The 19,011-nt window shown below is 39.4% G+C and overlaps 1 protein-coding gene across 24 annotated transcripts in view; it reads left to right on the top strand.

Moving 5' to 3' along the window:
- The window catches only part of SETD5 (SET domain containing 5), a 73,670-nt gene extending 61,362 nt beyond the window's left edge, over window positions 1-12,308 (top strand). For 16 of the 24 annotated variants that reach the window (XM_039886615.1, XM_039886614.1, XM_039886621.1 and 13 more), the window contains 6 exons: window positions 2,710-2,766; window positions 4,653-5,123; window positions 7,471-7,769; window positions 8,619-8,752; window positions 9,234-9,322; window positions 9,654-10,680. In XM_039886615.1, coding sequence (XP_039742549.1) covers window positions 2,710-2,766; window positions 4,653-5,123; window positions 7,471-7,769; window positions 8,619-8,752; window positions 9,234-9,322; window positions 9,654-10,262 — 1,659 coding nt within the window. In that variant the 3' untranslated portion in view covers window positions 10,263-10,680. Of the gene's footprint in view, window positions 1-2,709; window positions 2,767-4,652; window positions 5,124-7,470; window positions 7,770-8,618; window positions 8,753-9,233; window positions 9,323-9,653 lie in introns of all 24 variants that reach the window. The other 8 variants (XM_039886625.1, XM_039886623.1, XM_039886628.1 and 5 more) reach the window with 3 other exon arrangements.
- The last annotated feature ends 6,703 nt before the right edge of the window (window positions 12,309-19,011 follow it).

Genomic DNA, 19,011 nt, shown 5'->3' on the forward strand with positions numbered 1-19,011 from the left:
TAAGAATGAGACATAGAAGCTAGCGACATGCATTTATTAAGACAAAATTGGTTGCATTCACTCTCTGGATTAAGTTAGAAATGTATATCAGCTGTTTCAGAAAGTTAATTCTGAATCAATTAATTCAAGTTTGGGCGACAGCAGGTTTGCTGAGGTTTCCATGTGTATAAAAAAACATCGATTGCATGTTGCTTTGATTTATAATCAAACAGATACTGTCTTTTCCTTCTCAGAAAAATTTGTTCTGGTCACTAAACACACTCAGCTCTGCCTCTAGCTTGCATTTCTACAGATGTGTTCTTTTATAAAGGTGAATGTTCTAACCAGTGTCATCCTCCCTGTTCAGCTTTTATGAGTGCATGGGGATTAAAAATACCTGGACTTTTAAATGACTAACTCAGAGATAGCTAACAGCCTTGAAAGCAAGAGACACAACTATGTTCTGTACTTCAATTAGATCATATTAACTTACTTTTGGAGCAGATCTTTCTGGGGGCGTAAAAAGATTTCCTGGTTACATTTGGTGTCTAGGAAAGTTACTCTTTAACAAATTCCCTGTGATATTCTTTTTAATCAGGTAGTAAAGGAGCTGATTCGGCCCTTACTAAGTTTACCTGGTATAATCACAATTAACTTTTTAGTTAGCAACTACAGTTTAATAAGTAAAATTGCATTAAAGGATATTCACCTGGTGGGCAATATATTATAGGAATAGGGTTTAATACTTTGTCATTTCAGGTTTTATTATAATTAAACATGAAATTACAAAAATGAGAAGGTAAGTTGCCTTCCCAAACAGCCAAGTTTGGCACTCAGTATAGCACTTTAGATAACTATGAAACACTGAAAATTTAATGTGTTCTACCTTTTTAAAAAAATTAAAGATCCTTTTAGTGATGCATAGTCTAAGCATAATGTGAGAATACCAAGAGGGAAAGAAAAATATTAAATAGCCCATCCCTTCAAGAAGTTGAATGCATGTTTCTACTATTTTAATCCCATGATTTAACTGAGGAAATGTATTGCCTTTCTAATCAATAAAAAAACATTTCACCATCCTGACCATCCTTATCACCATTCTAATTGCCACGCTTTTTTCTATTTTCTAGAATAGGTAGTTGGGAGCCTTATTTCCATCCAAAACTGTGACACAGAGAAATATCCAATAGGTGTTACAAGTAAAGATCAGCTTGGATGGGGGAAGAATATTTTTGAAAGGAAAAATAAACATTCCAGGAGAAAAGTGAGAAATCTCTCCGATGCTAAGGAAAGGAGTTGAGGAAACATGATCATGAGGAGGAGGTAGCATCAAGGAAAAAGAATGAAAGCAACATTAGGAAGGCAGACTTAATCAGCCCCTTCTTTCTACCAGAATAACCCTTTTCTTCTCTTCCTGCCTTGAAATAGATCCATATTCCACTATCCATCTCACACTACCCATCCCACCAAGTAAAACTAACAGCCAATATGTGGCTCTGCTAAAGCAGCCTTATTTCCCCTACCACAGACACAGATGTCCATAGTCTACAACATAAGGAACATCCCCTGCCCCTCTTACCTTACCCCTGGCACCCTAAACCCTTGTCACAACTACCGCCATCATTCTCTCATTGTACAGTTCACATCTTCCCTTTAGAGTTCACTGCCCAGTTTCTGTTTGATATGGAATTGATGCCTCAGGTGAACGCCCTAATAAGTGTAAACTTGTTTAGGACACAGGGACTTGAAGTGTAGACACCTGCTTCCCCCACTCTGTTGCTAAAAGTACAATGAATTTTAACATAAGAGAATATTGGTAGGGAGTGCTCAGATCCATTTAGATTATGCCAAGAAGTATCTCATCTATGAGCTGAAGATTCTATCAGTCATATCTTCTATAACTCATAAGAGGAACTGGCCATCTCCCTAGCCCTGTCAGCCCCAGCATGCTAAGCAGTTTCCCTGAATAACAGTGGCGAGCCTGAGTCTCATAGAATGAGGAAGTGTGATGTTCAGAATGGGGTGTAGGGTGAAGGAAAAAGGTTCTCCTTCGAAGGATTAAGTGGTAGGGTGCCTGACAATAACAAATACTATAGGTTGCTAAACTCTCATCTAACATAGAAAGAAATATATAGTTGACCCTTGAACAATACAGGGGTTAGGTATGCCAGCTTCCACTCATTTAAAAATTCACGTATAACTTGACACCCCCAAAACATAAGCACCAATAGCTTACCATTGACCGGAAGTCTTACCAATAACATAAACAGTTGATTAATACACATTTTGAATGTTATATGTATTATATCTTCTTGGAATAAAGTAAGCTAGAGAAAAGAAAATATTTAAATCATAAGAAAGAAAATATGATTACAGTACTGTATTTATTGAAAAAAATCTACATAAAAGCAGACCTGCACAGTCCAAATCAGTGTTGTTCAAGGGTCAACTGTAACAGTGTAAAATTTCACCCATCTCTTTCCTAAGATCTGCTTGAGATGTTTACTTATAGCATGAAACATTAAGGCACCAGGAAGCATTTTAACAAGTCATTCTGTCTGTTGAGATGAATTCTGTAGTTAAACATTTCCCCTGTGCATTTTTATCCCTACTCCTGTCCCTGCAAAAAGTTGTGGCTAACCATCTATGCTTGCTTTTACTTTATTTTTTGTTTTGTTTTGCTTCTTGACTTCAAGTAGATGAATAACAAGATGCTTTTCCCTCCTCTAGAACATATCCTCCCCTGAGAGTTACCCTGCGAATAGGCCCGAGTCCCTGTCACCCGAGGTAGTTATCACACCATCTCAATCACACTTGGAGGTTAAGAGTGAGTGTGCATGAGTGTGTGGGAAGGGCTGAGGTATCCAAGTGAATGGGGTGCTGGGCTGGAGGGTGGCCATTCGGTCACTGTAAGTTGAATGAATCTTGCCATGTGTGACTGTGATTACTCAGAACTCTCAATATAGGTGGAGATAAATGAAGTGCCTGTGTGTGTGCATGGTGGGGTTTGTTTTTGTTGTTGTTTGGGGGAGGGGGTGGTTAAAGAGTTCTTTTAAAAGAAAAGTAGAATCTAAAAGTAAAGTTTAAAGGAGGCTGAAGATGTGATAGAGGAGCCTCGTTAAAGGAAATCTAACAAATAATGTCTGTTAAATAAGAAAAGTTGAATCAAAAGTTAGTAGGACCTGTCTTTTGATATTTATTATCTTGAGCTGATAAAGGAGCAGCTTATGTTGGAGAAGTTAGGCTGTGATTTATGCCTGTTCCCAGGTTAATCTGAGAGCTCTGTTTTCAGCTTTGGTTGATTGAGCAGCTTCTTTAGGACAGGAGAGTCATATTTCTCCACTTTCTACATTTTCTTTATCAATCCTTAATGCATATACAAGGAAACTGTCAGCCCATGGCTTTTATGACACAGGCCTCCATTCTGCAGTGGTTGGGATATGGTTGCCGTACAAGTATTATCTCTTAGGATATCAGTTGAGTGCTTTGCTCAGAAACCCTACTACAGTGGAGACGCTAAATTCAGATTTTATTGGTAGCATTTTTTAACTATTAGAAGATTTGGACAAATGTAGTAATTGACTCTATGAGTCCATATGGAACTTTTCCTCTTAAAGAGAAAGCTATAGTCTCTCAAAACCTTTTAAAAGTTAACTGTTAACCCCACTTCCTTCTAATAAAAAATTAGTATTGAACTGAGTGACAGTTGACCAAAATCTGAATAAGTAGGATTTGATAGATCAATGTAAAACTGAGAAAGGTGGTATTCTAGTATACTACAGGTTTTTTGGGTGGTTTTGCTCTATCTTATAAGGAAAGTAAAGCGCTGTGTCTTCAGCTGCTAAAGATTCCAAGATAGTGTAATTTGGAAGCTGACGTGTGTTATCTGGGTTTCTTGAACCATTCTTTCTAGAGAGTTAGTTGACCCTAGTCATGGAAAATCTTGGTATTAGGAGGCAGTGAAAATCAAATAGTAGACAGGGTTTGTTTTTATACATTTTAGCATTTCAGATACTCTGCAGTGATGGACATTAGTAGTCTTGTGGTATGTCGACATATGTTAGAGGGTAAAGAAAGAAGAAAAGGGTGGCCAGAAGGTTTTGTGAGAAACATATCCACTTAATAATAGTGAAAATGAGTGAACTGGTTGGTTGATGTCTTTAATGCCATTCTCCTTTACTGAACCAGTACCTTAAATATTTCGTCTACTTTCTTTCACCTTTTTTCCTCCCACTTTCCATCAATATTAATTTAGAAATAAATAACATCAGAAGCCAGTTATCTTAAGACACTAGTCTCATGTCTGTAGCATACATGGGGATCAGGTCCATCCCTAATTATACTGCCAGTCCCTTAATGCAGGGTAACTCAGCAAACCTGATGAAAGGCTAAGCAGGCAAAGTAGTCACATTTGGCCAATTATCTAATTCTGATTTTCCCAGTATTCTTCAGAAAGACTTGAAAGCATTTTGGGAAAGATGAGGATTCTTTAGTGATCTGCCCTGTATACACTGTTGCTACATGGGATTCTTTCAGATGTTAATAGCTTTTTCTCTTCTGCTTCCATTCCTCTTTCCTGTTCAATTGTGCCCCTCTTGTCTCCCTTTCTTTCCGCCCTTTAACTTTTTCCATTCTTCCCTATCCCATGTCTCCATTGATTTTTATTCTTTCAGCTTTGTCACCGAAAAGACCTGGACTTGACAAAAGTAGGCTACCTTGACTCCAACACTAACAGCTGTGCTGACAGACCTTCCCTGATCAACTCAGGTCATTCTGACCTGGCTCCTCATCCCTCGATTGGGCCCACCTCTGACACTGGCTTTCCAAGCAGGAGTGGCGATGGACATCAGACCCTTGTGAGAAACTCGGACCAGGCATTTCGGACAGAGTTTAACCTAATGTATGCCTACTCCCCATTGAACGCTATGCCTCGAGCAGATGGATTATATCGAGGGTCTCCCCTAGTAGGGGATAGGAAGCCTTTACATTTGGATGGGGGATATTGTTCCCCGGCAGAAGGGTTTTCCAGCAGATATGAGCATGGTTTTATGAAAGACCTCTCTCGTGGATCCATGTCACCTGGTAGTGAAAGGGCTTGTGAAGGAGTCCCATCTGCCCCCCAGAACCCACCACAGAGGAAAAAGGTAAGTCTTTCACTTTATATAGAGCTTTTTGAAGAGCATTAACATTCAATAGAAATTTACTAAGTTACTAACCACTGTGTGTTCAGCACTGTTCTCAGTGTGAGGAAAAGAAAGATAATTAAGACATGGTCTCTGCTACGTCCGGCGAAAGACTGTTTTAATACAATTTGATGAATGTTGTAATCATCTAATTTAAATGCCTACCATATACATATTGTACATTTGCTAGGCAGTTCAAAGGATAGAACAGTGAAAAAGAATAATGCTAATTAATTGTATTAGTTAGCACGTCCCATGTTCTAGGCACTGTTAAGCTCTTATGCATTTAATCCTCACAGTAATCCTGTAAGATGGGTAATTTCCCATTTTGCAGATGAGGAAACAAAGGCAAGTTGAATAACTTGTCCATGGTCACACAGCTAGTAAACGGAAGAGCCAGGACACTACCCAGGTCTGTCTGATTCCAGATTGCATGCTCTTACTGCCACCATGCTATATTGCCTCTTAGGTTCTGCCCTGATGAAGCTTATAGCAAGTGAGACTGAGCTTAGCAGATAATTAATTATATTAATAAACGATTAATTACAATGGTGGTGGATGCTCCAAAGGAGTTGTTCAGATGTGGTAGGAACATCTTAACCAGGAAACCGAGCCTAGTCAGATATGTGGTGAGTACATAACAAATGTTATGTACTTAATAACAAAAAGAGGCTCTTGGCCAGTTTGAGGGGTAGTGGAGTGAGGGGTGACAGGTCACTGATTTAGCTGATTTCAAACACTAAGTAGGACTCAATTAGACAACAAATGAGGGTGAGGTTGTTACAGAAGAGGGAGCAGAACAAGTAACTGACACTCCATTGGGTGGGCGGCAGGGATGTGATGTGATTGCAAACAGTTGAATGTTGTCCTGGTGTCAGGGGAAAGGTAGGGAGACTCAAGAGGAGACTTTGTAGAGATGGGCAGAGCCAAGCCGCTTTTTATGTCCGTGGTTTTCAACTAGGGGCATTTGGAAATGCATGGGAGTATTTTGGGTTGGCACAGCAACTTTTATTTATTGGGCAGGACTAGAAATGCTAAATGTTCTATGTGTGTGACAGTCTCACATAATTGCAAAATATCCATAGTATTCTTGGTGAAATGTAGCCTACTGGCTTTTTATACTTGCATTACAATAAAATACATGACCAGAATTTATTATTAACTCCTTTGGATATAGAAAACGCATATACAAAATTGTCTAACTTTGCATTTTTGTTATATTTTAATTTGCACAAAAAATGAGAGCTCTAAGTGGATAGAAGAAGAGGAAACTAGCAAATAATTTGGAATAAGATAGCAGTGGGTTTAGAAGACTTGCATGAACAGCATTGACTGTTAAGAACAGAAATGAAAACAGTCTTTGAATTTCTGGTTTCATTTGTTAATGTACAACAGTGCTTGAAATCCTGATTTATTTCAAAAATATTGTTGAGTGCCTGTATGGGCCAAGTTCTGTGCTGAATGTTAAAGAAAAAAAGCCAAATAAATTAGGTCTTTGGTCTTGTAGAACGTACAGTTTAGTGGGGGAACAAGCAAGACATAATGGGTCGATAGCCAGTGTGAGCACAGTGTACTAAAACAGCACAGAGGAGGTATGCCAGGTGGGTCAGGGAGAGGGTTCTCTTGTGGCAGTCAGGAAAGAATGAGGTAGATGAACAGCAAGCTGCGAAGAAACTTCCAAGTATGCGTAGGTTTAATAGAGCTGGCTTGCTAAAACAGAAACCAGAAATCATTTCTAGTTTTACGTTAGTTTCCCTATGTGTAAGACAGAATCAGTAATAAATCCCTGGGTGTGTCTTAGAAAATCGAGTACATTTAAGAGCCCTGAAGCAATTGTTGTTTCTTTTTTTCTCTCTTAAACAAAACAAAACAAAACAAAAACTGTAAGGATTCCTAGGGCCTAAGGAAGAGCTATCAGAATCACCTGGGAGGCTTTTTATTTTTAAACTACTTGAGCTCCCAACTCTTCACCCTCCCTTTTCTAGGTGCTCACCATTGTTGCAGATAACTGATAGCACATTTCTGTTACTGGGGTAACTGTGACCTCACAGGTTTCTCTGAAGGCAGAAAAAAGGTTGAATTCTACTGGTGAACAAAGATGTCATCTCCTAGTGTCTTGTCTTACCAATTTCTGACTGATTTAAATATGTAGCTCTGCTCAGATCTAACACCTGAAAAAAGTTACAAGTGTTGTTTACTTTGTTTACATGGCTCACTAGTGGTTTACTAAGGTCCCATCTTCTTTCCCCATTGCTGCTGATCCACTAACAATGTCTAGCGAGAGTCCTGTTTCTTACTTCCTTCCTAGGTATCCCTGCTGGAGTACCGTAAACGGAAACAAGAAGCCAAGGAGAATTCTGCTGGTGGGGGAGGTGACTCTGCACAGTGCAAAAGCAAGTCTGCAGGAGCTGAGCAAGGCAGCAGTAACTCACTTTCTGACACTGGTGCCCATGGTGTGCAGGGATCCTCAACCCGAACCCCATCTTCTCCTCACAAAAAATTTTCCCCATCGCATTCCTCTATGTCCCATTTGGAGGCGGTAAGCCCATCCGATTCCAGAGGCACTTCATCTCACTGCAGACCTCAAGAGAATATCAGCAGTAGGTGGTAAGTTGATGTTTGATGCTTTAATCATTAAATGGATCTTTCCCAGTTTTACCTAAAATCTATGGGAACACTTATCTGAGAAAGCCAGCCAAAGTGCAGTGCCATCTAACTGATTTAATAGTATCAGCCACAACCTCCCAGCCTTACAGAAGCAAAGAATTGCCACCAAGTCTGTGGAACACCAATTTGGACTGCATACAGTTATGGACACAGATGAGCATTAGTATCTGTTGGGCAGTAATATTGCTTTTTCTATTTTCTCATTTTATATGAAAGGTAAGTCAGAAGTTCAGCTCAATTTCACTTAAATTACCAACAGAAGTCTCAAGTCACACAGCTAGTATATACAGAGAGACATGACATTCTGAAAGGACTTGTCTGGTTTAGGGGAAACCACAAATAAATAATACTAGTGGCAAGTACTCAGTATGAAATGAGTGAAATAGAGAATAAAGCAGTTCAGTGACTTGAACTGAAGAAATGAAGGCTGCAAAAGAAGGCACATGGCTCAAATGAATAATGTTTATTAACCTGTGAAATATTTCTTAAACTACTATGTGCCAGGCAATGACTTCACAGAGGAAAATTATAAGCATTTCAGAAAGGAGATTAAAAGAAGTAACATCCTTAAATTTACTTTTTCCTTGATTGATTTTTTTTTATGTTTTTTTCTTCAGTGCCTGACATAGTTTGGCGCAGAGAAAATACCTTATTTTAAATTGATCCTGAGGAAAATGATGTTTAAAAGGATGTTTTTAAGAGGCTGTGTTGTACAACCTTTGTCAGAGCTTCAGTTGTTCCAGACTCTAAAGTCCTGTGGCATAAACTTGCACCTGGTTGCCTTCACAGGATGGTTCCCACTTCAGTAGAACGACTCCGAGAAGGAGGGAGCATCCCCAAAGTCCTCCGAAGCAGTGTGAGGGTGGCCCAAAAAGGAGAGCCTTCTCCCACATGGGAGAGTAACATCACAGAGAAAGACTCAGGTGAGCCTGTGGCTTTCTGCCAAACAAGTTCAGGGACACACGAGCCAGGCTCCACACAGTTCATACCAAATGTTAGGCTGAGGTGAGTCGGCTATTTCTGTAGTTGGGCTCCACTGTGTACAAGGTTCCGTCTCATTCTTGTCTCTAGTCTTTTGGAATACAGCATTCTTAAGATCTAGTATTGCTTGCTCTCTGTCTGCTCTTTTTTCCCAAGGGATGCTTTTTTGTAACTCATCTCTCTAAAGGCCTGGAAATCTACCTTGATGAATGATGAAGAGAAAGGAGAAGATGAGAATCAGATCAGACATTTAAGACATAGCCCATAATTAACCACTCCTTTTGCCCTTCTGGCATGCTGCACTCATCTGATTTGTCAGGAAGAGAGCAGCGTGGGTTAGTGATTTCATTGGTGATTTGAATGAACAATGGCTATTTCTCACTTATTCTAAGAAGCCAAGTTGGTTTTGTATTAACCTTCCAGACCCTGCAGATGGAGAAGGCCCGGAGACACTGAGCTCAGCACTCTCTAAAGGAGCAACCGTTTACAGCCCTTCCAGATACAGCTACCAGGTGAGACGAGAAATTGCTCATCTCTGGGCATAGGAGTATGTTCTGGATTCCAAATGTTTGTGATCCTGGCCATCTTTTGCAGTTGAGATGTCATCTTTGCATATAATTTCAGCAGCCTTGGAAATAAGTCATCTGCTTACCTTCAAGTAATAAATCATGGCAGAAAAATAAAGTGACCAGAGATAGCCATTTTGCCATCTTTAATGTCCTAAAAAGAATGAATGGTTAGGAAGATGAAGAAAAAATAGAGTATTTTAAATATTCACAAACTTAAAGAGCTTAAGTAGGGACTTTTTCACTTCTTTATGCTTTTCTTCCCAACTCTTTCTAGCTCCTGCAGTGTGATAGTCCACGGACAGAATCACAAAGCCTCCTTCAGCAAAGTTCCTCCCCCTTTCGAGGACATCCCACCCAGTCTCCAGGATACAGTTATCGAACTACTGCACTGAGATCTGGAAACGCCCCCTCTCATGGTTCTTCAGAATCTTCCCTCTCTTCTACATCCTATTCCAGCCCTGCCCACCCTGTGTCCACAGACTCGTTGGCCCAGTTTACGGGGACACCAGGGTATTATAGCAGCCAGCCACATTCTGGAAATAGCACGGGCAGCAATCTTTCAAGGAGGAGCTGCCCTTCTAGTGCTGCTAGCCCTACCCCACAGGGCCCCTCAGACTCACCGACCTCAGACTCGGTTTCCCAGTCCAGCACAGGAACTCTGAGTTCCACCTCCTTTCCTCAGAACTCTAGGTCGTCGTTGCCATCAGACTTACGGACTATCAGTCTGCCCAGTGCTGGGCAGTCCACTGCCTACCAGGCCTCCAGGGTATCTGCGGTTTCCAATTCACAGCACTACCCACACCGCGGGAGTGGGGGTGTGCACCAGTACCGACTCCAGCCGCTGCAAGGGTCAGGAGTCAAGACTCAGACAGGACTTTCCTAGGGCTTCTGGATTTGGGCAAACAGAACTGAATGAGCCCATAGCTGCTTCCTTCCAGCTGCCTCTGGAACCTAGGCCGAGCAGATTGCTGGGGAAGGGGGTACAAGGTGCCAGAGGATTGGGTCTGGTCGACAAGAAACAAGACTTGTGCTCGCGACTGGCTCTGGCCTTGGAGAAAGATGTAAATCTTGTCTGAAGCAGAGACTATAAAGAAGTTTCTCCCTGCTGTTAAGGGTACATTGTTGACAAGCAAACGGTGTTTCGGTTAGTGACGGTTCTAAGTGCAATGAGTTGTGTTGAAGCCTCCATCTCCCATCCTTGCCTGTAACCTGTAGTCACTTGTGCAGTGAGGACATCTTTTTAAATCCAAAAAAAAAGTTTCAAAGAAAAAAAAAAAGAAAAAAAAAAACATGAAAAGAGCCAATCTCAAAGCCCAAGCCATCTGAGTAGTGTTAGGGGTTTATGCACTTAAGAAAAAAGGTAGGTATGGTATGTAAATGTTCACCTTAAGATAACCATTCCGAAAACATCCAGCCAAGATGTGTCCACCAAGAATGCTCCCTACCTTTGTCTTAAAATCAAGAAATAGGCAGGGATAGTGAAGCTTGGAATGTGTTCTGACTGAGGAATGCCTGGCTCTCTGAAGAAGAGCTTGTGATCAACTCTAGATTATTCAGGAGCAGATTATCCTAGTGGATTGTCTGGGCCCCCAGCTGTTACCATCCCTCTCCCCCTCCCCAAGCTATTTCACAGCTCAATAACCCACGAAGTAAGTAGGCAAAGAAAAGAGAAATGATAAGTGAGATGGGCCAATTGCATTGCTATTTATCAGCTCTTGGCAATAAATTTAATTAGGATGGATCCCAAGTGGTTTGGGAATTCTTTGAATTGTATTTTTTCTACTCCCAATTAATCAGGAGTTGACGATCCCATGAATAGGACCGCCTCCATGATTGGGGAGCATGCACTCGTGACTGCAGGGTAGGAATGGAAAGATGTGTGTGGAATGGCACCGACAGGACTGTGATTGTGTGTGGGCATGTCCCACATTTCTTTGGGGGGTGCTTATTTGAGAGTGGCACAGGTGAGAGAGTTATAAAGCCACCCACACACCTACTGTTCTGGATGAGAGACAAGAGCAGACTGGCTTCTCCCCATCAGTGCATTGTGCCTGTTGTACACCCCTGGAGGAGCCCTGGAGCCAGCCCAGGTGGGGTACACAATCTTTTTAAATTCCATACGGTTGCCAGCTTATTTCTTTCACTTGTTTACTGTAATATCCGGCGTGTTTTTATTTATCTAATTTTGTATTCAGTTATAACCATGGTAGGGGTAGCAGATCTATGACAGGTGTAATCCCTGGTGCTGCAGTGGACCTTACTTCTTTTCTTTTGGACAAGATAATACTGTGAGTCTCCTCCCTTCCCTTCAGTTTTTTTTTCTCCTTTTTTCCCCCTAGCCTCTTGCATCCTCTTCCTTCTACCCTCTACTACAACTATCATATGCACAGTCTTCTCTCTTTGTGTGTGACTGTTACAGATTTTCACTTTTTCAAAATTTAAATCAGGTGTTTGCTCAAATGAGGGGAGATTTTTTTTTTTTTAGTGCTGAGACCTCAGCAGAATACTTTTCTTTTTGTTGTTTCCCCCACAAACCCATCAGTCTGGGAGAGCGTTGGGAGTGGAAATCATGTTGCCTGGGATGCTGGTTTCTTTGTATATTATATAAAACGTATGTAAATGTCTCTCCATTTGGGCTGGGGTTTGCATTCTTCCCTTGGCTGTTAACCAAGGGGAGAGGCCAGCGGGCAGGCGGCCCTCACCCTGCCTGGCACGTGCAGAGACCCCAGCCACTCTGTGTGGGCAGGGTGCTGTCAAGACCAGACCTCGGGGGGTGGGAGGGGGGGAATGGGTGGGGGTGGGGGGAACTCTTGGAAGGGAAGAAGTATCACTTCTTTCTCAAGTGGAGTGTTTACACCTTGCTGTAACATTTGAACTTTCACAAGAGATGTAATAATTTTGATAATAAAATTCTTAACCATAATAATCATAACGTTGAGAACTTCTTTGTCTATTTCTGTGACCTTGCCTTGCCTGGTTTTCATAACTCCATTTCCTTACCTGTAGAGAGCAAGGTGGACCCACATTTAGGAGGGTGTGCTTTTGGTGGAGTTGTTTTGCCATAATGGGGCAAGGAATGTGAGCTTATCTTCCTTTAGCCTTTTATGATTAGGGCTGGTCTGCAGCAGTGGAACTGAACATTGCACTTGAACCAGACTGGAGTTCCTGACCTTGGCCTCATTCATTCAGCAACTATTTATTGGCCTTTTTCTTTCTCATTCTAAAACAAGTCCAGGCATTGTTTTTTGTGGTAAGTTTATACTGATTAAAATGGGGCATGGGCATTGGCAGAAAAGCTCTCTGCTCTCGTGGAGCTTATATTCTAAAGCGGGGTGAGAACTAAACCAATCCATAATTTCAAATAGTTATTACCATGTTTTGTTTCATAGTAGATACGTACCTAGGGAGGTTGAAGAGGCCACTCTAGATTGGTTGATCAGGGAACGTCCATGAGGAGTTGGCGTTTAAGCTGAGACCTCAGTGATAGGTAGTCATGGGACTATATGAATAAAGATCCTTGCTGGGGAGTTACAGCAGCAGGTGTAAAGCTTCTGAGGAAGGAAAGACCTGGTTAGGATATAGTGAATGACCAGAGTGGGGAAAGAGAGCAGATACCCAGGAAGATAGGAGTTGGATCATACAGAGCAGGGGTCAGCAAACTTTGTGAAGGGCCAGATGAGAAATATTTAGGCTCTGCAACTATTTAACTCTGCCATTGCAGTACAAAAACAGCTGTAAGCTGTATATGGCTGTACTCCAGTAAAACTATATTTACAAAAATGCGGCGAATCAGATTTGGCCTGCAAGCTGTAATTGCTGGTCCCTGATATAGAGCATGTGGGTTTAAAGAATCTGGATTGTAAATGCAGTGGGAAAGTCACTGCAAGGTTTTAAGCAGAGCAGTCACATGGTCTAATTTATGGTTTGTTGGTTAGTTTTTTTAAATTGCTCTGTTTTGATCCTGTTGGAGGAGAGAGAAATAGACACCAGGAAACCAGTTTGGAAGCTATAGCAGTTATTCCAGCGATCAGCAATACAATGATGGCTTCTACTAAGAAGGTAATATCAGGGATAAGGAGAAATACTTGGAATCAGAGTATGTTTTACAAGTAAACAGCAGTGCTTGCTGATGGATTAGTGTGGCAGCATTTTGTTCTAACATTAGACAAGTATTTACTGAGATCTGAGACTACATTTTGCTAAGCACATAAGGGATTCAAAGATGAAAAAAATGGTATCCATTTTGTTAAGTAGCTTAGGAAATAACCAGCTGGAGACATAATAAAAACAACTGTCTTTTTAGAAAACTTTTCCAAAATGCCTATAGGAATACCTAGATAACCTTCCATCAGCCTAAACTAAATTCTACCTGAGGTAAGAAGAGAATAGGTTGCATAGTCTTCTTTAAAAAGCATTTCCATATTACAGTTTCTTACTTGGTCTCATAATTCTGTGGTGAAAGCAAGTCAGATGCTAGGATTTAAAGATGAGAAACTGAGGCCTAGTGCAATATTCCATCTGTACCACAGGGCTTCTGATTATGAATAAGCCCATCTAATTTTTGCCAGAATTGGAAGGTTATATTCCATCATTGTTTACTAAACACTGTGTAGTGGACTATGGATAAAGTGCTAGTGATGTGAAGGTGATTAGAACAGCCAGCTACCAATTAGGAATCAGTAGTCTATTTGTTATAGTTATCAAATACCTACTTTATTACTGGGTACTTTGATATGGTATAAGTGTAAGAAGCTGAACAGTATTAAAGAAGTAAACTAGTACAAAGTGCACCTTATATAAGACTTTACGGTTTACCAAACTTCCATTTAATGTCATCAGCTATCCCGTTCACACTTAACATGTATTATTCTCATTTTTATAATTTTCAAATGAATTTCAGAGAATATAACTTAGGTCTAAGATCTCTGTCTGCTAAATGGCAGACCCAAACCAACAGTCTTGGAAATTTTGCAGTTTAGGAAATGAGAGACAGCTAGAGATGCTGTGAAACTATGAGTAGAAATCATTTAACTAGCTGAAAAAATAGTATATCACTCCCTTTCGTACCTTAAAAATAACACTCTGAACCAATATTACTCCAATAAACTTAATTTAAAAAAAAAAAACACTCTGGTCTTTTGGGCCCTCAGGGATTAGTTTGATGGTCCAGGGTTCTCTGTTCAGCATTTTTCCCCTGTAGGGGAAAAAATGCACAATTGTCCACATGAAGTTAGGCCACTTGCTTTGAAACAACACTATCAATTTATTAGCCAGAGCTCATCAGCCTCCATAATCTATGAGGCTCAGAAAGATAAAGGAGTTTGCCAGGGTTCTTATTATACCTTGTGCTAAAGATTGCTAAGGGAAATAGCTGAAAGAAAAGCATAGTTATGGAAGGAGATGGTGTTCCCCTATATTTTTTACCCACTTCTACGTTAAAAGCTTACCCAACTGAGATTCTGAGATAATAATTTTGAATATTTCTCAAATCCCCCCATAAAAGCACACACAAGAGTCATGATAGCAAAACAAAACCTTGGGCAACGTTACAGGAAAACTACAGTATTCCCATGAGCCCTAAAACAAAAGGTGGTTAGAAATAAACCACCATTAGTCACAAGACTTGCATGGTATCACCTTTTCCAGAGGGAGCAATGGAGCATCTGATCTTAGAACATGAAACAACAAATATTCATTTGCAAGTTCAGCAAGCCAATTTGAGAACAGCTAAAACTGGGTAAGGTTTGCAATGAGTAAAATGGACACATGGTTAGGTCAAGGGTCTAGAGCCTTCTGGGCTCAAAAAAAATCTTAGCAGCAAAGCCCCCAGGACACAGCTCCTCTTTGAAAAGATACTCCTAATAGAATCCAAATTGAGCAAGACAGTCAAAATAGAGATGGATGTAAGGGCGGGGGGGGTGGGGTTCACATTAAAGTATTTGTGAATAAGTGAAACTAGGATTGTCCCTTTAAATCCAGGGAAACAATTAGACTTAAATGTGTAAGCATCTTCTGTGCTGAATTTAAACAGCTATTGTTTGTACGGTCCATATTTTAATATTTTACATAAAAAGAAGTACTGTAGAACCTTGAAACTAGAAAAACTCAAATCATGTCTCAAAATTACAGAAAAACTTCTATAAAAATGGAAAGGATCGAAACCAAATGTCAAAGGAGCAGAATAATATCACCACAGACAATAAAAGCTTGCAAAAAAGACATGCAGATAAATATAAAGTGACATCTCCAGAAAGTAAGAATAGAAGGGAGCTTCCTCAACTTAATAAAGAATAGCTACAAGAAACCTATAGCTAACATTATACTTAGTGGAGAGAGACTGGAAGCTTTGACACTAAAATCAGAAACAAGGCATGGATATTGACTCACCATTCTTTTACAACACTGTACTGGAAGTCCTAGCTAATGCAATAGGATAAAAAAAGGAAATAAGTATGCATATTGGGAAGGAAGAAATAAGACTATTCACAGATAATATTTCTTGTAGAAAATCCAAAAGAACTGACAAAAAAATTTAAAAACTTGCTGAACTAATCATAGCAGGTTGCAGGATACAAGGTTAATATACAAATGTCAATCACTTTCCTATATACTAACAACAAACAATTGGAATTTAAAAATTAAAACTAATATTTACATTAGCACTCAAATAACAAAATTACCTCAAGACCTATGTGGAAGAAAACTACAGATAATCCATGGTCATGTATAGGAAGAGTCAATATCAGGATGTCAGTTTTTAACTTAATCTATAGATTTATAACCCAATGAAAATCTCAGCAAGTTATTTTGTGGTTATCAACAAACTGATTCTAAAGTTTACATGGAGAGGCAAAAGATGCAGAATAGCTGACGTGATACTGACAACAAAGTCAGAAGACTAAATACTACCTGACGTCAAGACTTAATATAAAGCTACAGTAATCAGGGCAATGTGGTTGGTATTGGAGTAAGAATAGACAAATAGGTCAATGGAACAGGATAGAGTGCCCAGAAATAGACCTACAAAACATAGTCAACTGATATTTGAAAAATGAGTAAAGGTAATCAAATGGAGAAAAGATAGTCCTTTCAACAAATGGTGCTGGAACAAATTGGACATACACACAAAAAAAATGAATCTAGACACATGTTGCACCTTTCACAAAATTTAACTTTAAATGGATCAAAGACCTAATGTAAAACGCAAAACTACTGAACAGCTAAGAGATAGGAGAAAATCTAGAAAACCTTGTGTTTGGCAATGACTTTAGATACAACACCACAGCCACCATCTATGAAAGAAATAATTGGTAAGTTAGACTTGATTAAAATTAACTTCTGCTCTGTAAAAGAGACTATCAAGAGAATAAGAAGACAGACCACAGACTGGAGGAAAATACTTGCAAAAAACATCAGATAAAGGACTGTTATCCAAAATATACCGAGCTCTCTTAAAACTCAGCAATAGGAATACAAAGTAATATACAGGTTGAATGCAATGCCTACCAAAAATCTTATGTCATTTTTTACAGAAATTGAACAAACAATCCCAAAATTTGTAGGGACCCACAAAAGACCCTGAAGAACCAAAGCAATCTTTAAAAGGACAAAGCTGGAGGCACCACACTTGCTGATTTCAAACTATATTATGAAGTTATACTAAAACAATATGGTATTGGCTTAAAATCAGACACATAGCTCAATAGAATAGAGCCCAGAAATAAACCCATGCACATAAGGTCAATTTTTGACAAAGATTCTAAGAGTATACAATGGGGAAAGGGCAGTTTCTTCAATATGTAGTGTAGGGAAAACTGGACCACTGTCTAACATCATACACAACAAGTAATTCAAAATGGATTAAAGACTTGAATGTAAGACCTGAAACCATAAAACTCCTAGAAGAAAACTTCGGTGGTAAGCTCCATGACATAGGTCTTGGTGACGATTTTTTTAATTTGACACCAAAAACATAGGCAACAAAAGCAAAAATAAACGAGCGAGACTACATCAAACTAAAAAAAGCTTCTGCACAGCAAAGGAAACCAACAAAATGAAAAGGCAACCTACATAGTGGGAGAAAATATTTGCAAATCATATCTGGTAAAGGCTTAATGCACAACTCACAACTCAGTAACAAAAAAAATCGAATTAAAAAATGGGCAGCAAATATGAAAAGACATTTTTCCAAACAACACATACAGATGGTCAACATGTACATGAAAGGGTGCTCAGCATCACTAATCATCAGGGAAATCAAGTCAAAACCACAATGAGATATCACTTCACATCTGTTAAAATAGCTATTATTTAAAAAAAAAAAAAAAGAATAACAAATATTGGGGAGAATGTGGTTAAGGAACCCTTCTTCTGCAATTTTTTTTTTTTGATGAGAATGTAAATTGGTGTAGCCACTATGGAAAACAGTATGGAGGTTCCTCAAAAAATTAAAAATGAAACTACCATATGACCCAGCATTCCATTTCTGGGCGTTTATCCAAAGGAAATGAAAACACTAACTCAAAAACATATCTGCACCCCCATGTTCATAGCAGCATTATTTATAGTAGCCAATATGGAAACAACCTAAGTGGTAACATGCTGTACAAGCTCATAGCCTAGGAGCAAAAAGGCTGTACCATATAGCCTAGGTAAATATGACACTATCCCACCTAGGTTTGTGTAAACACTCTATGATGTTTGCGCAAAGATAAATGCTTAATGATTCATTTCTCAGAATGTATCCCTGTCATTAACTGGCACATAACTAGATGACATTCTAGAAAATGCAAAACTACTGGGACAGTAAAAAGATCAGTGGTTGCCATTGGTTGAGGGGAGAGAGAAAAATGAATGGGCAGAGCACAGGATTTTTAGGATGGTAAAACTTTTGTATGATACTATAATGGTAAACACATGGCATTATGCATCTGTCCAAACCCACAGAATGTACAATGCCAAGAGTGAACTCTAATGAAAACTATGGATTTTTGGTGAAAATGATGTATCAATTCATCATCCATCAATTGTAACAAATGTACCACTTCGTTGGGGAATAATTGATAATATGGGAGACTAAGCATGCGTGAGGCAGGGCGACTGGGAAATCTCTTTGCACTTCCTACTCAATTTTGCTATGAACCTAAAAGTGCTCTAAAAAATGGTCTTTTTAAAAAAAAAGTGACAAATAAAAGACAGGCAAAAAGAAAAAGACACAGCATGTGTATACAACACACACAAAAAGCAAGAGAACAGAACAAGTATCAAAAGTTAACAATTCAAGAAAACTTTCTCAAAATATTTTAAACTACAGATTGAGAAAACATATTGCATACCTAGCAAATTCAACTTATAATGACCAATATCATTCTTAGTAAAATTGGGGTTTACAGAAAAGGAAAAAAATCTTGGGTACCCAGACCCTCCCCCGCCAAAAAAAAAAAATTACCTATATGGAAAAAAAAATTAAGTATTGACAGTAACACTTTATGGCAAAGGAAAATGGAATAATAGTTTTAAAATATTCAGAGACTATGATAAACAAACCTCCATCCTGTCTATTGGCCTTTGCTGAAATTTGGTTCTCTTTAGAACACCACCTCCTTTGCAGCCCTTTTAAGTGGAGGCTGCTC

This window comes from Pteropus medius, unplaced genomic scaffold (genome assembly GCF_902729225.1).
Source record: "Pteropus medius unplaced genomic scaffold, Ma_sr-lr_union100, whole genome shotgun sequence".
NCBI lineage: Eukaryota > Metazoa > Chordata > Mammalia > Chiroptera > Pteropodidae > Pteropus > Pteropus medius.